At 33.0% G+C, this 20,842-nt stretch overlaps 2 protein-coding genes across 3 annotated transcripts; both read right to left on the bottom strand.

Annotated features, from left to right (window-relative positions):
- Positions 1 to 126: 126 nt before the first annotated feature.
- On the bottom strand, positions 127 to 4,154 carry LOC123697289 (tetra-peptide repeat homeobox protein 1-like). The gene is made up of 2 exons (XM_045643754.1): positions 4,020 to 4,154; positions 127 to 1,508 (listed from the first exon to the last, which is right to left on the bottom strand). Exons 1-2 carry the CDS (start codon positions 4,041 to 4,043, stop codon positions 303 to 305), a joined length of 1,230 nt encoding a protein of 409 aa, XP_045499710.1. The 5' UTR covers positions 4,044 to 4,154; the 3' UTR covers positions 127 to 302.
- A 2,760-nt stretch (positions 4,155 to 6,914) lies between these two features.
- On the bottom strand, positions 6,915 to 14,534 carry LOC123697458 (neurogenic locus protein delta). Of its 2 annotated transcripts, none has more exons than XM_045643982.1 (6): positions 14,288 to 14,534; positions 10,703 to 10,841; positions 10,207 to 10,365; positions 9,656 to 9,847; positions 9,040 to 9,231; positions 6,915 to 7,551 (listed from the first exon to the last, which is right to left on the bottom strand). In XM_045643982.1, exons 1-6 carry the CDS (start codon positions 14,375 to 14,377, stop codon positions 7,310 to 7,312), a joined length of 1,014 nt encoding a protein of 337 aa, XP_045499938.1. In that variant the 5' UTR covers positions 14,378 to 14,534; the 3' UTR covers positions 6,915 to 7,309. The 2 variants fall into 2 exon arrangements, with proteins under 2 accessions (XP_045499938.1, XP_045499937.1); XM_045643981.1 differs by having other exon boundaries at positions 10,703 to 10,877; positions 14,288 to 14,533.
- Between the last annotated feature and the right edge of the window lie 6,308 nt (positions 14,535 to 20,842).

Below are 20,842 nucleotides of genomic sequence, written 5' to 3'. Positions count from 1 at the left end.
TCATTCACCTAGAAGTTCAATTTGTGAGACAATAATAACAAAAGAATATTAGAGTGTAAAATTGTAAATGCTTTTAAAATTGTATAATAAATGTTTAAATTACAGAGATAAATAAAGTACTGCATGTAAAGCTATTAATTTAATAACATAAAAAGTGCATAAGTACAGACTTTACAAAATAACTTAAGTGTACAAAGAGTTCGCAAGATGTTTTCTAAATAAAGAATTCAATAAAAATAAACAGGTGTTTCAATCCGTATATTTAATAATGCTGAATATATTCCGACATAATTTAACTTAAACTAATGGATGGAGTGGCCGATGCTGGTGATGCCGTACGAGCCGTACGAGCCCCCGTAACCGCCGTGGCCGTAAAGACCGCCACCGTGGCCGTAGAGACCGCTGCCGTAGCCGATGCCGGTGGAGATGCCCGAGCCGTACGACACGCCCGAGCCGTACGAGATGCCGGAGCTGATCGCGCCGCCGCTGATCACTCCTCCGCCGATAACACCGCCCCCGATAACGCCGCCGCCAATGGCGGGGCCCGTGGCGATCGCACCTGTCGCTACTGGGATGTGTCTGTCGACCACGATGGGCTGGGGCACGGCCACTGGCCTGTCAACTACTACGGGCTGGGGAACGGGCACGGGCCTGTCCACGTGAACGGGAACGGGCACGCTCACTGGCCTGTCGACGTGCACGGGGTAGGGCACGGGCACTTGGCGGTCGACGTACACGGGGCGGTCGACGGCCACCTGCTTCTCGACCGTCACTGGGTATGGCACCGGCACGGATACGGGTACTTTGACTGGGTACGGGACTTTCCTCTCGTAGTACACTGGGACTTGGCGAGTAACCTCAACTGGGACTTTGTGGATGACGGGCACGGGCCTGTCGACTGGCACGGGCACGTTCACTCTGTATGGAACGGGGACGGGACGGTCGACGGGTACTTGCACGGGCACTTGGACGGGTACTTGCACGTCACGGGTGATGGTTCTTGTGATGAAGCGGGGAACTTCCTGGCGCAAGATGACTGGGTTGGGTTGAACAGAGACTGATGTTTGCACGGCGGGGGCGGGTGCGACAGCGACTGCGGGCGCGGCGGCGACGGCTACAGCTGGTCCAGCGGCGATGGCTCCACCACCGACGGCTATTCCTGGTCCTCCAACGGCGATACCACCTCCGAGACCGCCTCCGAGACCGATTCCACTGCCGACAGCGATTCCACTGCCGATTCCGCTACCGACGGCAATGCCGCTGCCGATTCCAATACCACTGCCGATTCCAATACCACTGCCGATTCTTACACCGCCGTAACCACCGCCAATACCGATTCCGTGAGACAGGACAGGACCGGATGAGATATATCCGTGTCCCGTGGAGTAGATGCCTCTCTTCGCCGGCTTTCCAGATGGTTCATCTTTGATTCCATTTTCTAATAGTTCAGATACTTTTTTCTGTTCTATTTCCTTGCTCAGTGATAGAGTACTCCCCAAGAGGAGTACCTGAAAATAGAAAAAATAGTGTGTTATTATGATTTGGAGATTTAATTTATTAATTCATTAAGAACGATTAAAATGGTTTATTTTTATCAAAGCAGTGATCTCATAGCGTAAAACTGAATTTGTTATAGTTTCAATGCGCATTCAATTACAGTTTACACTAACTAAGTATGGTTATATTAAAATTTCATGAAAAATAAAGTAAGTATTATAGATCAATGTCTACCACTAATCGTAGGTCAAGGTGAAGTCCGGGTAAGGTCTGATACTGTGCAGGTGCGGCATAATCATATATCAATCAATGCAGAGTTCTTTAAAGCATTATAAGAAACTACAGCAAGCCGAGACTCGGTGTATTGAAAATATGTTAATTACGTCCTTTAAAATAAAACTTCTATTCTTTTGAGACTATAGCTCTTATTGAAGTATAGCTCTTATTGAAGTGAAACTTCTTAATCGGGGTTGGAAAAATTTTTTGTGTAACATTTTTTCGTTGCGCGTGACATTTTTCCGTTACGCGCCATCTTTTTCTTATCCCTACCACGTGTGATTCGACGTATTTCTGTAGTAGTATATTAATTTGAAAAATAAGTTCATAAAGAAGTTTCACTTCTTACGTATGTAAGTAGTACACGCACACATTGTTTTTCATAATATTATATTTTTGTCAATTGAAAATCTATATATAATATGTTATTTTTTATAACTGTCATTTTTGTAAAAGATATCTTGAAACATAGTTTTGCGTACCACTTTGTTTCTTCTATATACAATAGTTCACAACCACTAAGTTAACGATTACAGAGAAAACTGCTAGAATCGAAAGCTACTAACTACTACTATAAAAAAAACTGCATAGCTTTTATAATCAAAATTCACAACATTGCATAAATTACGACACACGTGTCCAATGGTTATATAATATAATTATTAAGAATGTTACACTCACAAAAAAAATGTTATTAAATTGACCAGCTTAAGAAACCAAATTACAAATATTCGCCATAATGGCCCTCATGCGTTATATAATTGCAGAAAAACATTTCATTAATTTTAATTGTACGAGAATGCGCGAATTTAATTACGCGGAACCCTTTGCTCATATTTCTTAGCCCTTAAGGTCTAGAAATGTCGTTACTAAATCTACTAATTTATGAAGTTGTTTCATGTACATTTGACAAACGCAAGCTCTCTTAGATAATATGCAAGCTGACTTTGACTAATATAAAAGATTAATAGCTCACAATAAGAAAAATTTTTATAAATTAAAACTTACTATTAAACTTAAAAGGCGAGGTGCTTTTTTGTGACAGAATTTCGCTAACTAATATTGGCCCCTAACACTTGCTGACTCATTTTGACGTTGTTTACGATAAAAATAGGTAGTTAATAGTTTCCTTTTTATATATATTTCAATTTAACGTTAAGTACCTAAATATTCAAATGTATCGATTGCATAAAATATTGTCTTCTAATTCGATAACGTTTTTAACTCTTTGGTAATCTTACGATTTATTTATAATATTTTTCTCTTATTATAGAGCAAAGCAGATATCTATTACTTGCTTGTTTACGACTTGAAAAGTTTACAAACACAAAAAAAAAACAAGCCCTATTAAAATTGAGTAACTAGATATGACGCATTTAGGGCAAAAGTCCGCACATAATTTTAAAGCACCATCCGGCAGCTATATGCAGCTATGGGCGCGCGAAGGATATTGCGAAACTAAGGATTTTAGAGTTTATTTCATCAGTTATGCCTATAAATATGTTGTTTCATTAACTATCGTATTTATTATTCTGTAATTAGAACTGTCAAAAAAAAAATTAGATTTACACAGTGAATAATTCGTTACCTATAACCTTCGTGTTTTACACTTCGAAGGGTTTGAAATTTTGATTATTTAAATTATGATTTATTGCTTGCTGATTATTTTGTTGGTATGAATATTTCAAATTACTAATAATGACAGAAGCAATGTATTAAAGAGTTAATCTACTTTACATTCTCGTATTGTTAACTGCGTTATTGTACATAACAGTAAACTTAGGAAATTAAAATTAAAATTGCAATCAAAACAGCATCCGACATAATTTTATTATTATCTATCTAAAAGACTTATTTGTGACATTATTTACAATGCTAAACTCAATAGAAAAGCACCGAACGTTGTTGATCATCTTTTCCAAAAAAATGTTAAAAGCACCTTTCTCGGAATATGTTATTAATCCTCTGCTGATCAAGTTAATGAAAAATTATTAGTTGAAACTTTGCTTAGAACGTGTTGTTATGACTTCGATGATAAAAAATTATTAATAGAACCTTTGCTTAGAAGGATTTATTATGACTTTGATGATTAACTTTGTCATAAATTATTAATAGGACCTTTCCTTAGACTATGTTATTATCACTCTATAGAGTAACTTTACCAAAATTTGTTAATAGGACCTAATTTCTCCTCTACAAACGATGTTCCATGAAGATGTATTAGTCCGTCCACCACGAATACTCACCATAAATAAATGAATAGCTGCCATTTCTTAAATGTATCCTTAATACTATCGAATCACATTTGTCGCCGTGTGCCGGCTTGTAATCAGTCTGCTGCAAGGAGTGTGCTCTCAGGCCTTTTATACTTTAAGTGAGTTCATGTTTCGTGTACTGGTCCGAGCCTTAAATGTAACAGTTATTGACCTGAGTCTAGTATTAGTGACGTTCGTCTGGACTTATTTTTGTTGGTACATGTTGGTGGAATGTTTTGGGAATCATGATTGGGAGATATAGATGGTAGAGCATAATTCAGAAGAATAAATTGTGTTTATACTTACTTATTTCTTTAATAACTTCAACATATTAAATTATTATTACATATAAATGCAAGAAAAACTAAGCATAATTTAACTTTTTCATTACTTTATGCAACGTAAATATAAAAATGAACGTTTAATTCTACAGCGCAGTTGTAAAGCTTTTAAATCGTGTAGCGCGAAGAGCGCTACGATGAATCTATTGTCATAAAGCGTAGCATCAATACTACGGGACTGATGCGGTATTTTCAATATAATGAAGTTAAATAATTAGTTTTTTTTAATGCAAATTTAAAGAATTTTGTAAACAGGTCAGTCGCATCAGTAATTATAATTATCAGGTAATCATGCTATGTATTTTTTCAAAAGTATGTTAACTATATACATATACGCCACATATACACATAGCTATCATGAAATAAAAAATCTGATGTCCCAAGTGGTTCTAATATGGATCGTGGTAATTACATCATAAAGATGACAAGTTTTGTATATTTGGATATTCGAGTCAATCTCCAAAACCATTAGACCGATTTAGAATTTTATGTAGTTTAATGAATTTCAAGCATCTAATACCTGGCCTATGATCATGAGAACTAAAGAAACCATAAATCATACTTACAGCAATGGTTTATAGTTCATAATATCAATTATTCACACAACGTTTTTCAGTAGGTATAGAAGCTGAGAATGTCGTTAGAAATGATGATTTAAAAATTTTATCACTTAAAAATTTTACAAACAAGATAATTTTTAATTTCTCTACCGTAGAGAAATTAAAAATTATCTTGTTAGAGATTTATTTAGATTATCGTAGAGACTCTACGTTAGCAGTAAGTACCTTTCTTTGATTATTTACTTTACCTTTGTATTTGCAATGCTAAAATGTCATCATATAAATAAGTATAAGAAATAAAATATTATGAGCATATAATAAAATAACATTTTTCTAACTGAACAGTGAAAAGTCATAAAGAATATTTTTCAGAAAAAGATTAATAGAAAAGACCCTTCGGCTGTTATGAAACGATTATGTATCATACATATAGGTACTATCCTGTATACGAAATATAGTTGTATGTATCTACCATAATATATTTGCAGTGGGTCAGGTTCATATACGTATTTAAAATTAGGATTAAATATGACCAGGGAATACCCTGTTCATATTGATCCTATGCAGTATATATATGTTTATTCATTACCTCTTTATAATAGTATATTATGTATACCATTACAGTGCAGATTTGTCAATAGCATATTGATCACGATGCAATGGAAAACAAAATTAAAGTTATAATTTTGTAAGATTGGACATTCCTCTCTACGAGATCTTCATTATCTGTCATCGTGTAGAACCTTTCCTAGTGCGAGTGTGACCCAATTCCTAATGCAACATGTTCGACTCCTGCATACTGGTTTCTGAATCTCGCAAACAGTAAATTATGCCGCTATGTACAAACGTAATAAATGGTGTGAAGATATTAAATCCGTGTATTAATTTAAATTTTTAATAAATTGCGTTCCAAGCTGCAAAAACATCATGTGATTTATATCGGTCACTATTAAGAATTCTAGTTTTAATTCCCTTGCATATGTTACTGCATTTGGCCAATACCTAACCTGACCGTAAATTTATTCAACAAATCAAGTGTAAACAGAAAAAAAGATTAAATTTTCGATTACTTTAACATAATCGGACTAATTTGGTTGGAGCTTGGCTTAAAAAGTTGTAAAGGCCAAGTAGGGCAGGTCGGATGCCGTTAATGGCAAAAACTAATAGACCGCGCCCCTGATAATCTTGCATTTATACAAATGTAGAGTCTTGAGAGCGTGACTAAGTGTTGAAGTGCATATGAGAAAGGTTTTGATCAGCTACTAAGTTACTAAATATCTGTTTTATTGTATTGAATTGTACAACTAAAATGTACACAATTAAGGCGCAGTCAGTTCACGTTCAATTGGGACTGCACTGCGCATAAGTAGAGCTATCCACTAGTGAGTTAGTGACTAGCGTGTAGTAGTGTAGTAATACATTTAGTTATCTTGATCTAGAGCTGAGTTTATGTTATTTATTCACGGCCTTATGGTACAGAAAATCGTAATACATTTAATAGCATTCACTCTACTTTGTATTTTTTAGCAGACCAAATTGAAACAGATAAAAGAATCTATTTTTATAACTCACTCAATCCAAATCCTATCAAGATCCGTTGCGTAATTTTAAAAATCTAAGCATTCATAGAAAAGGATAATAGTCGATGTAAGTGTACATGTGAAATATCTTATATTGTCATGTAATTCGAATTGAAGTGTGAACAATAAATCAATTTTCTTGCCCTAATAAAGAACTCTTCCACACCTTAAATCCAAATTAAATTAAAATCTTAGTAAAAATCGTGTAATCTTACATCAGTTCACTTTACAGATGCTTAGGTTTCTCAAGTATGCACTAGATTACGGATCAATACTTTATGTCGTTAGATAAGGATAAAACAATTTAATCAAGCTGTTTTTATATCATATTATTTATACTTCTTTCAAAACACATTTAGAATTTAAAATTCGGACCGCGTGTAATGAGGTAAAAAAACACAGATATATTTCAAATAGTTTATTATAAAAATCTTATAATTTACAAATAAATACTTAAAACTACAGTGAGTAATAATTTGTCAGTCAAAATTTATTAAATTATTATTACAAAATGTCGTACACAATTCTCTACATACACACAATCAGTAGGTATTCGTGAAATATATTTCAAAGCAAAGATAAACTTCATTTTTAAATGCACTTTGATGAATCAATAATTTAAACTAGTCACCAATGCAATGGCACTATTAAACAGCATTAAATACATTAAAATATTTTTACAGATGCAAAGTTAAATTTAAAAAATTTCCGCGACATAAAGTTATGTATTCCAACAGATTCTTAAAGAAAAATAAGTTAACATTGATCACTAACAACATACAAAACTGAATTGTCACAGCTTATTCAGTCTCATTATCATCACTGCCTTCGTCTTCTTTTGTAGTCGTTTCATTATCTGTGGCAGCTTCTGTAGTAGTATCTGTGACGTTACTAGTAGTGCTACTTTCTGGAACGTTCTCGCAATGTTTCCCGCTCACTCCGGGAGGGCATTGACACCTGAAGAAGCCGTCACCGGACTCTAGGGACTGGCATTTCCCGCCGTTTTGACATGTGTCAGGGTTGTTTTCGCAGTAATTTAGTTCTGAAACGATCAATATTGTTTTATTACAAAGGATTTTCTTTTATATAGAATACTTTTAGTTTAAGTATGAAATGGTTATTTTACACTAGCTTTCCACCCGCGGCATCGCCCGCGCAGTCAAAGAAAATCCCGCATAGTTCCCGGTCCCGTGGGATTTCCGGGATAAAACCTATCCTACGTCCTTTCTCGGATATCAAAATATCTCTATACCAAATTTCATGCAAATTGGTTCAGTAGTTAAGGCGTGATTGAGAACAGACAGACAGACAGTTACTTTCGCATTTATAATATTAAGTATGGATTTTAACTTAATTGTGCCTGTAACTTGTAAGTTCAATTTCATTTTGATTCATATTTCTTATTTTCACGTCTAAGTAAATGCTATGGTATATGAATTTATGTGGCCATTTAATTAAATTCTCACATGATTGAAAATGGGATAGTTATGATAAATATTGAAATTACTCCATTTTCGCATCAAAATGGCGTCGCTGTCAATTATGATCGCTCTTTATATGGTTATGTAAGTACGAAGCAACACCGCTCTCATTTGAAAGTATGTATGGGCTGGTCTAGCTGAGATCTATTTAATTTATCCATAAACGCTGCTTTACATGGTAATTAATTTCATTGATATTATTTTCATTGAAAAAGGTCTTATATTATGTAACTTGCTACCTATATAGCTAGACAATAAACGAATCTAACGAATTACAAATTAAGTAAGTTTTTTTTACAAAGAAATAAATTTAAAAAATCAACCTCCTTAAGTAGTTTCACTTATTGGTTTTTTACTTGACAACTATGTTTTGAAACCAGTTAATACCTCAATCAATTAACGTAATTAATTATAAAAGAATGAGAGCACTAGCGCATAATTAAAGTAATAAAACGCGATTTATGTTTTAATCAAATAAGTGACTAAGAAATTAACGATTTGTAATTTCTTCTCATCTAGTAAATAATATGTTTAAAGGTCCCATAAATTGAGTGTAGTTGTAACTACAAATCAAAATACATATAAATATACCATGCATTATAATATTATGTTTTGTTTGAATTCGATATAGTATATAGGTACGTCAAGTATTTCTGAAAATTAGTATCCACATCCATATAACCTTGCTTGGCCTTGCATGAGTTGTTACGATTCATCCAAAAACTTATTGTGTTAAACAGGTCGCGATACGGTACATTTTCCGAAAAGGTTTTAGAATCTAAACAGGTAAATTTTGAACAGCTTTATCTATACTAATGGAAAAAATATTTTTTTAAATACTTTATCTATAAAATGGAAAGCTGAAGAGTTTGTTTGTTTGAACGAGCTAATCTCGGGAACTACCGGTCCGATTTGAAAAATTCTTTTAGTGTAAGATAGCTCATTTATCGAGGAAGGCTATAGGCTATATATATCATCACGCTACGACCAACAGAAGTAGAGCCACGGGGGTGAAAGTTGAAACCGCGCGGCGCTTAAATATATCTCACCTTCATCGCACAGCATGCCGCCCCAGCCCTTCTTGCAGATGCACTCCCAGGGGCGGTTGCAGGTGCCGTGCACGCAGCCCGGGTAGCGGTGGCACTGCGCGCAGTTGGCGCCCGTCCACCCGACCTTGCAGCGGCACTCGCCTGGCCGCCGGCAGTAGCCGCGCTCCCCGTGGCAGCCGGGTGCGCAGATTGCTGCAATTTTGTTTTTTTTTAGAGCAATAGGTTTAGAATACTTGGAGTATAATAGACAATAAACAATATGATGGGAAATAATATGAGTGTTTTATTGCGTTGCTAACCTATAAGTATGAAAACAAAAAAATAAGAATCACGATAACTGAGTGGCTGAATTTCGCCTAGAGATAGAAAAATACTAAATTAAATATGCCTTTTAGGTATTTTTGTCAATTTTAAATAGATATGCATGTTATAATTGCCGAAAGTTCTGCACCTATAACGCAATTCGGGCACGATAATGTCGTTCGAATTTAAATAATTGATTATTAAACTGTTATTATTTCTTTACAACAAACAATAGAGTTAACAAAGTCTAAGTAAACCATCAGAAAGATATTCTACTACAAAATTAGTAGACCGTATAAACTTGGCTACTCACGCGTCTGACACAACAAGCCAGTATACCCTGGCAGGCATTTACACTCTAGCGGCTTGTCACAGTATCCATGCTGGCAGCCCGGCAACGGCTGGCAGGCGCGGCACGTGGGGCCCGCCCAGCCAAGACGACAGCGGCACTCGCCGGGGGACTCACAGAACCCGCGCGTGGCGTGGCAGTCGGAGCGGCACATTGCTGGATATAAGAATTACCTATTAAGTCACTGTTATATGACATAATTACTACGTGGCTGGTGGTTGGAAAGAAATATTGGCGATATGATGTATGGCATAAGGCATACTTGTCTAAAATTTTGACGTATTCAGTAGGAAAAAAAGTGTCGTAAAGAATAGAAAAAGCAAATGCAAAATACAAATTAAACAGATCATGAGGAGTTACTGGTTTAGACATGATTTTTTTTTGAATTCAGTAATCACAATAAAAAAACAATCGCAAAAAATAATTTGCAATGTTAATCTTTACTTTCTGATCATAGAGTTTCTAAACATAAAATATGCAACTTAGAATACATACTTGGAATTGAATCAACTTACGTTCAGAGCAGAAGATTCCATCCCATCCTTCTCTGCATATGCACTCAAAGGACACATTACAGTACCCATGCTGACAGCCAGGTAACGGTATGCATTTGTTGCACCTCTCTCCATAGAAACCTAGCTTGCAGCGACACTCTCCCGGCCGCTTGCAGTATCCTGCAATTATGCTTAAGTTACTATAAAGCGTGCTTACTTATCCTAGTCCGATATCTGGTAAATCACACTGGTCTTCACAACTAGGTTTCATATTATCTACATCTACACTTTGCTATAACTTAGAGCTTGATTTTTGGTTTGCTTATTACAAGCAAACTCAAATACTTTACTGATTTTGATCATTCTTTCATCAGCTATTCATGAATGAGGCTATATTTTATGTTTTACATTATCTTTAAATTTTACCGTACTGAGCTAGTTTATATAGAGTTTTTAATTCACTTTTACCAAAAGAAGATAACTCTATAATCATTACAATTAAATAGTTGAAACTAACCTTGCAACGGATCGCAGCCCTTCCTACAAATGGGCACATCACACAGATCCCCTTGCCACCCAGGCAGGCACTTCGGCTCCCCCTTATCATCACACACGTAGTGACTGTGCTCGCTCTGCACGGCTGGCAGCTCGCAGGCCTGAACACTCTTCTCGTATAGAGCCACCGTGGAAGGCTACAGTACATTGTGCGTTAACAGCGTGCAAAACAGTTTGGTTAGGAACATAGTATGTGTATGATGTAGAATTGTTTTGTGCAAGATGAAAGTCATAGATATAGTAGGCAGTATACCATTCTGAGGTGAACTTTACTTTTGTTCCAGACATGAAAGTTTAATTCATTAGTTTAGTTACATTCTGTATAACAATGAAATAACTTGGTGAAATGGTGTGCATGCAACATGACATAGAAAAACAAGACGTGGCTTAGCACAATGGTTGATGGTTGAACTCAGTGGTTGGGTATATTTTAGGTAAAGTAACTGATAATAAAGTGATTTAATAACAAATGTAAATAGATAGATAAATTTATTTGCTTGATGACCTAATTCACAAAATCTTAGTAGGTAATATAAATAAGTGTGAAATGTGTAGTATACACCAGGTCCAGTGTGTTGAAAAGTTACTAAACTAGTAATTTGCATTAACATTGAGATTTCATTGAAATGCATGCATGATAATGATATTTATATAGAGTAATACGTTACAGTACAATTTACATAACAAGAAGGAAACATACACAACAACATACAAAAACTGAGACTTTCAAGCTTCGATAAGTGATAAAAACATGCTTACATGTAGTTACAAACAAAAAAGCACACAGGTGGGTAATTAGATCAACAGTCCAATGAATTCATGTGATTAAATCGATTATATATTAATGACATGCAAACGTAAACAGTTGCGAAATACTATCCTAGATCTCGATATATCGAACGAAATTTTAGCTGAGAAAATACGTGTTTGGATACAGAAAAACTGCTTTAAAGATTCTCTTATATATTTCCTTATTTGTGGCAAATCTAGAGCGTGTAAACTTAATTAGATTACTTATTTTAAGTGTGGAGATTAGTTATTTGTTTATTTGTATTATAGTTATTGCCACAGATTACTTAAAACAAAGAAATATAACTTTATTACTTACATAATATATTGTAGGATATATTATATCCATAAGTACCTACTTTGTACATACATATTTTTATAGCAAGGCTTTCTTTTACTAAATTATGCTTTTACCTGGTTGCCTAAATGATTTGTGACCGTGATAAGACAAACCTATGATTGCTTTAATTATGAAGTCAGTTAAATTGAATAAAACTATTCGCCAGTATATGTACTCTATGTTTCAATTAAACTTAACTACAAAATACGTATCACTTACAGAGTAGGTAATTATATCTGACATGAATCATAAAAATGTATGACTGCAGTTATTAAAAACTTGTGTTTGTAGTTTTCGAAACTTTAATTACCCAGGTTCAATCTTAACAAACACGCTTGCAAACAAAACAAGAGTCGTGACTGTGCATTGTAGAGCTTTATAAGAAGAGAACATTTATCACGAATGCTATTCAAACATTACAAAGACGTCTTATTCGTTTAAAAATGAATATACTCCTTTCATCCTACCAGGACGTTGAGTCACTACTTTCTAATATCTTGAGAAAGCGCGAGAAAGTACGCCGGAGCAAGGAGAAAATAACGCAAACATTCGACGATCAAAATGTGCTAAGGTGACAAAATGCATGTTAATTTGCATATGATTTGTGGTTATAAGTCTAAGAAATGCAACGAAATTATTGTGTGGAACTTTTGCGTGTTTAAAGGCGAAACACGAAATACCTTAATTTGTGTTACAGTAAGCTGTTTTATTAGGAGCTTAGCTTTTCACATATTTTTAAAAACATCACATTTCTTTCGATTAAAAAATATATGTAAACGCTACATTATAAGATATTGATAGTATTATGAGTATCTCTATTTGCTATGCAAAAACTTAATTAATATTCCTCTCACAAGTACCCACAAGAACATCACAAGTTCACAGCAATAATTTTCATGAAAATATAGAGTTTTTTTTATTCTTCATGTTTAGTGTTTGTAAACTTCTAATACATGGGTTATTATTTCAGGTAACTTTTAAGTAAGCAGTTTCTATACCTATAGGTATCTATTAACTAATAAACAAAAATTATATTTTGAATTTAAATTTTTAACAGTTTATTGACTATTCGCTCGAGTAATGTTCCTGAAACCTTACGTTTCCGCAACATCGAAAAATAACAAATTTATTTTTTATACGTTCTTATTTTGGTATTGTTATCAAACAAACAAACAGTTTTACTTTCGATTGTTGTACGTGTAACAGAATCGAAAGTTATCCTTAATCCATTTTTGGGCTGCTGCACCTGATCAGAATTAATTATAACAATTGTTTTATATAATGTATGATATCACACTACCATACATTCGATCAATTAGACAATTAGGTACCTACCTATACGAAATAGGTATTTAATATTTTATTATACAATCGGTAAAATAAATAACTAAGTAACCAAATTCTACCATTTTATATCAAAATCTACACAATAATGTCAATGTCTGTCCAATCTGTGTTAATTTGAATAATGTGTATTGTGTAAAAATACGAAATATGTGAATAAAAATATCTATTACTTACTTATAATGAAATAATTGAAAATTTTACTGAAATTTTAAAAAACTTAACTAGGGCAATTCTTATGACCTATAATTATAATTTATATCGACCACTTAACTGTTGGAAAGCCGTTTCTCCAGAGAAGAGCCGGATTGAGGAAAACGGTGTATTTAATTATTGGTTACTAGCTGAGCCTCGCGGTTTTACCCGCATTGCTCCACTCCTATTGGTTTTAGCGTGATGATATAATATAGATTATAAACTATATTCTCTCTAACAGAAGAATTTTTCGAATCGGACTCCTAAGATTAGTGCGTTCAACTCTAAAGCTCTGTAACATTAGTAGTGATTACTTACTTACTTAGTATTTACTAAATAAACAGTTACAGTAAATTCTTTGACTTCACGTTTCTTGGTCCATGGAAAATAATTAATTTATGTTAGGACATCAGTAAAAAACTGAAAATGTTTCACCATACACGTATTTCCTTTCAACTTGAATCCATTTACATATATATTATCTACAAGATTTTAAATGTAACACCGGAAAACTACTAACACGGATAACACGAATAAAATTTGATTTCCTTTTCATGAAATAAGAAAATTGCAGCTTATTTAAAAGTGCAAAGCACATAGCTTTGCAATTATTTCTCATATATTTTAACATATTTTTATATAAAAAATTAGAGCATTTAATTTTATAAAATCTTTTTATGCTGCTCGTATTTTCAACATCTAAGTACTTATTAACCGACTTCAAAAAAAGGAGGAGGTTATTTTAAAATTTAATATCTAATCATAATAAAATATCTAATCTATCTAAATTGCAAGTTCAGTTCAAGCATAGTTATTCCTACTTATAATTTTGGTTTGTTGATTAATTATTAACATAATATTAAAACTATTGAAACTCACCTGTTTCTTCCATTTCGGCAAAACGTATTTAGCCGGTACCACAATCGGCGTAATACACGATATTATCACAAATATAATGATATACTTCATTATTGCTCCATAAAGGACTCCGCGATGCAAATTCTTAGCGCCTTTTGAAAAATGAATGCAAATTTTGCATATGCTTTCAAACGGTTATCAACACGACTGCTCGCTACCCGGTACTGTTATGCTGTGTTATTGAACTTGACTGAGAGAAACTACTTTCGCCGAGACTTTTACATGGCTATAAAGAGAGCTGATTTGGGGACGAGCGGTCAATAAAAATAAAAGCAATAAAACGACGTGTATGGAATGGTGTAAACATATTATAGATTTTGCAACATGTAATTATTAATATCATTAATGGGTAGGTATTTGTTGTGGAAGATGGAAGATGTTGAATTGAATTGAACTGTAATTATGTATATCTAATGCTTATGAAAATTTATCCCTGAAAAAAAACTAAAAATGGAAAAACGTGAAAAAAACTTACTTTCTTAACAACAAAGAAATGTGAAACATAAACTCAGATTCCCCGACCATTATTTTGAACACTAAATAAAATATTGAAATAAGTAATAAATAATTACCTAGGTACGTTAAGTTTATTCTTTGCGTGATTGCCCATAGGTATAAACCGAATTTCCGAAATATGAAACATTTATTATTAATATAATATGTACTTAGTAATCTTTTATATTTTATTGTAGACAGGTACGATAACCAATAACCATTAAAATTTTAATTACTAATATGATACAGTAGGTACAAAATTTAAAACATTTATAAAACATTATTTTATAATAGATTTAGGCTACACTATGCTTTAAGACTTAGGCATAATACCAGGTGAAAGGTAAGACGTTAGACGAATTTAGACAGAAGCTTCTACTCATGAAACCGAACAACTTTTGTTCTACAACTTTGCTGAATTCGTAAAAAAAAATTGGACTTTGTAAGGAAACTTCGCTTCAGTTTCATGAGAAGAAGCTCCTGTCAAAATGCGTCTGAAGTCTTACCATGCACCCTGTAATTAAAATTCACATTAAAACAAAACCTCAAACTAAATAATAACACAAACGCGTTTCTCGCAGCCCCAACGTCACCACAGATTAATAACTCGAAAAGCGAATGCAACTTGACACAGTTTCCGTGATTTCTTTAAACCGAACGCGATGTAAAAACATTTTAACACAATGTAGCTGCCCTCCTTTCTTAATTAGCCTATTTATAGCCTTCATTCAACTGTCGCTGACTGTTTTGTATATAAGCTCTTTGAAGATGTAAAGACGATGTTCGTGTTAACTGCTAATAAATAATAGAAAACTACTTTAATATCGTAATTTTTGATTGTTTTTATGTAGTTTAGGTATTCGTCATAGTAAGTCATCGGCTATGACCATATTTGTTGTTTTTAAAATAATAAGAATACACTACATAGTATAAAACAAAGCCGCTTTCTCTGTTCCTATGTCCCTTTGTATGCCTAAATCTGTAAGACTACGCAACGGATTTTGATGCGGTTTTTTTTTTCATAGATAGAGTGAAGAGGAAGGTTTTAGTATATAATTCATTAGGTTTTAGACAAAGCGGGCGAAGCCGCGAGTAGATCATTTGCCAATTAAAAATCGCCAATTAAATGAGCCAAAACTATTTATATCCGCGTCCGTACATTGCTACCTCTATATTGAAATTCTTAATCGTATGAATTATTAAAATTGCATACTTTTTACTTAAAAACTTGTTAGTTGGTTTTAAAGCGCGCAATTACGATTAAACGGCAGGTAAATACCAATTTTGGTGAATGTATTTGAGTATAAATTAGTTTTTGTTCCTATCACTTACCTAAGCATTTACGAATTATTTGATTCTGTATGTTATCAATTTCATGTTTATTTTCGATACTAGTTTAATTAAAATATATGATACTCGTTATCTCGTATATTGGATTCAAACATGAAATGTAAAGTTTACAGGAATAAATAGGTCAATAAGAATAGTGTAGTTTTCTTCTTTTACTTTTTCATTATAGCTGATAATTCGTTTTCTTGATCTTAACCTGTGAGTAGAATAACATAGATTAAACAAGGCTTCTCAGAGAGCTTTAAAGTGGTCACATTGCAAAATAATTAGGTAGGTACCTACTGGATCCTTTAGTTCGGTCAGTCTGTTGGTGTATGACCACTTAGTAAAATTTTAGCTCAGCAGAACTAAAATGTCTTTACAGACCTTTTAAATCAGCCCCTTGATTAGGCAACAGTAGTAGATCCGAGGTATTTTCCTCGATGTATCTATACATATAATAAATCTGTAGAAGGGTCAATTCTGTAGAGGAAAGTCACCAAATATGGAATACCATTTTGTTTTTGGGATATAAAAATAAAACTTCACATAAATTAAATCAGTTTATTATTTTTACTGATCAGTCATACATCTATAAGTAGTAATTAACAGCCTTTAACCAAATATATCAGTAAACAAATTAAAATCTTACACAAAAAACAAAATCACAAAAGAGTAACCAAATATGGAATAGGTACCCATATATGGAATATAAGCAAAAATCAACATAACAATGACAAAAATATAATGAATATCTTTGAGATCAATTAAATGAATATAACATATTGTGATAAATGAAAGGAGTTACGGAATTAATTGCAAAAGTCACAAATCCAGATCCATCTGGAACAGCACATCATAATTGTTCAGAGCCCATACATCAAGCATTTAATTCAACTTTCTCCACTTTCATCCATGGAAAGAAGTCTTGAACAGAACCTCCTGAAGCTGCTGATGCATGTATGTTACTAAAAACAAACATTACATACAGTTTTTAAAGAAATAATAGCAAGTTTATAATATTCAATAATTAGACACCGACGACTGTCCATATTTGGATTTTTATACTAGTTCAAACTCTTCTAAATATTTTTTTTATTTCACAATATTTTAAAGACAAAAGATCACAAAATGGTGAAATAAACATAATACCCGATATACTAAATAGTATAACACTTATCGAAATAAACATAATAGCCGGTAAAACTCATTTATTACTTACCTAAAAAAATTTCTGCACGGTAACAAAACAAAACACGCCTGCTACATGTAAACCGTTCGCGCAACTAACTCGATGGTGTTAGTGCGATAATTAGTACACCAAATGGAACAGAAGATGGTCGAATGTTGCGATTCATACTTATAGTCTTAGAGAAATGAAGGAATTCCATATTAGGATACTATTCCATATTTGGTGACTTTCCTCTACATTGAAAATATTGAAAAAATAAATACCAGGGGGTGTTACTGGATCGATACCAAACCCAAATATGTGATTAAAAAAATTTTTGTCTGTCTGTCTGTCTGTCTGTCTGTCTGTCTGTCTGTATGTGAAGGCATCACGTGAAAACTAGCGGTTCGATTTCGATGAAACTTGGTATAATTATACCTTATTATCCTGGGCGTAAAATAGGATACTTTTTATCCTGGAAAAATACGTATAAAAAAAATTAATCTTAATTTTTCAGTTTTATCCATAGACGTTGTTCCGTAGAACCGCGAACACAGGTTGCGTATTATTATAGGCCTAGCCGTATTTGGGAATTGGGTCCAATAGATATTTATAAGATGTTATTGTCAGCTGAGGTTCTCAAAATGGATATATAAACCATCCACGCGAAGACCGACATCCGCGCGGACGGAGTCGCGGGCGGAAGCTAGTTTTCAATATAAATAGGAAATAAAACACAGAATACCTTAAAATACTTATATATTACTTTCATTTTATATACATTAATACAATATAAAGCTATATACACACAGTTTAGGTCCATATTCGACAGTTATTAAACTTCGTAACATTAACGTTCAGTAAAAATGTCTACATCACTGCATAAGGCTGAGGTTATACGATTAATTCGACGCAAGACTGGGTTATTTACTATAAATTGTTATTACAATTAATATCATAACAGAAAGTACACAAAATTAACAATTACCCTTTAAATATTACATGAATGATTAAAATGAACGTAACTATATGATGATACAAAAAAATTGGCACATAATACAAGTGGTATTATTATCATGCAAAAGTATCAACAACTGAAATTATACAACAAAAAAAGAGTGTGTGTACTTATGTACACGCATTAGAAGTTATACTTCTTTGGCATATGGAAAAAATACTAGAATATACAACTTGAACATAGTTATCAATTTTCATACCACCTAGAACTAACTTCATGCTGTTAAATTTAGGTGTCGGTGTGCGCGCGCATCGTAAAAATTCACTCTCATCATTTTTCTCCATCGCGCCAAAAGAAGTATAAATGCTGATTTACACAGGGTCAGTGGACAGGTCAGTCGCGGCGCCGAAATTCGGCGCCGCGACTGACTTCCAACTGTTTACTTAGACTTCAAGCCTCTGTACTGACTTCAAATCTGTTTACACAGGGTTTTTTTTCGAGTCAGCACTGATTTGCCTCGAATTTGCAGTCAGTTACTGACCCTGTGTAAATCAGCACTAACTTCAAAAAGTTTCAACAAATTGATTTTTCCTCGTCTTACAGCATATTAATTCCATTTATAAAAACTTATGAACCTATGACAGAATTGTTATATAAAAAATGATCGCAATAAAAATGCCTTGGCTCTTTATGCTCCCATATTGGATTACGTGAATCGAAACAATAATCTATTTCGCTCTATTAAATGACCTTTTTTAGACAATTATATCGTGCTCACACTTAAAAAATACGTAACTAAACGTTATTCACAGATCCCATAAAAATACTTTTAATATATTTTGCAGATTTAAAATCATAACAATAAAAATACCAATTAAAAAGTCGGTTAAATATTATTTAATTTATAACAACTTACCAACCGAAAAAAATATTGAGTATAGGCCCATGCATTTTTTCTGTTTCAGTTTTTGTTTTTACCCAGTCCCACTAAAAGTTATATTCGACTATACGAGATTATTTCCATACAATAATAAATAATAATTATCACTATTATGACAATATGTGCATTATTTAAATACCCTCTTACATTGTTTGTCTCACTTGCACGATTTCATATTATCTTTCTAACATATTTTTTAAATGAAAAAAAAAAACGTTATTAGGGTAAGGTAAGTAAGGTATAATAAGCAACTAGAATCACAATCAAGGTCAAAAACTGTCAGATGCAAAACTCTGCTCTTTGCCTGTATTCGGCAGAGTTTTCTGATTCATTCATTTAATAGACTTTGAACATTACTGTCAAGAAATAAGATGTTTATTTCAATGTTTTATACAATGTCAGTCGAACACTTCTTGACTACTATTACTAAAAGGCGATTGAAAGTCTAGTTTATAGTTCGTTAAAGAAGACGTAAATACATTGCAGAGTAATGTTCGATTCTATTGTAAGATTATATATATATATATATTAACGGCGGTTACACAATTTCTGATAAGGCTTCTGTTTAACTCATCTGTCAGATAAAATAACCAACAGTTTATACAATTGTATGACAAAATGTATCAAATACGCTATCTATGGGCAAAAGCTTTCTGTTATTCTCTGTTTAGATTATCTATCTATCTGACTAAACGGAAGCTAAACAAACACATCTAAAAATTGTTAAACTGACTATCTTGTCAATAATTACAAAAACAATCATTTTTAAAACATGATTAAACAATTCATATTTCAATTATTTTTTTATAACATAAATAATAAAAAATATGAACAAATATTCTGCTATCGCTTACTTAAGGCGACGCATTAATTCCTAAAAATCTCAAAATGCAGATCATTGAGCTCAAATACGCTTTTTTTAAATATTAAAACACGATTTTTTTACGTTATATATATTTTGCGACTTGGTAAATTATTGTTATTCTATAAATTAAAATATACTACTAAATTAGGAAGCTATACAAAAAATGCTATCATTTGTTAGTTTGTTAAAATAATAAAGTTAATAAACGCCCCTAGGAAATAAAAAGATATTTGCTCTCTTTCTATTGAAAGAGGTTTACAAAACATGAGTTTCTTTAAGATTCTAATCAGATTTGGAAATTTAAACATGGAATTCTACATTTTGACTATGGAATGTGGTTCAAAATTGGAACGGGTGAGATTCGATTCTTTGAATTGAGAAACGATCTTATAATTAAACTAAAATACGTGCACCGAATGACGACTTCGCCTTAAATTATTATTTGTGATTTTTACAAAAACTACAAATGTAAGAATGTGAAATAATACGAATACACACACACATTTACATTTGCCACTACATTAACGTATCACACTCAAATTCATTATTTAATTTGCATTATGTATTATTTATGAAAGAAAAAATAACTGTAATATTCAATTGCTGATTTTTAAAACATTAAACATTAAGTTTTTGTATGTTTTTCAATATTTTGAAAATATACACAATGCAAACAAAGCTAACATTTTTAAGCTAATTTTTTTTGAATCATGTTTAATTTAGTTTATATTATGTATACAATATAAACTAAATTAAAC

Source organism: Colias croceus, chromosome 14, assembly GCF_905220415.1.
Source record: "Colias croceus chromosome 14, ilColCroc2.1".
NCBI classification, from domain to species: domain Eukaryota; kingdom Metazoa; phylum Arthropoda; class Insecta; order Lepidoptera; family Pieridae; genus Colias; species Colias croceus.
The sequence above is the reverse complement of the archived record's forward strand: the minus strand, read 5'-3'. Positions and strand labels throughout refer to the sequence as shown.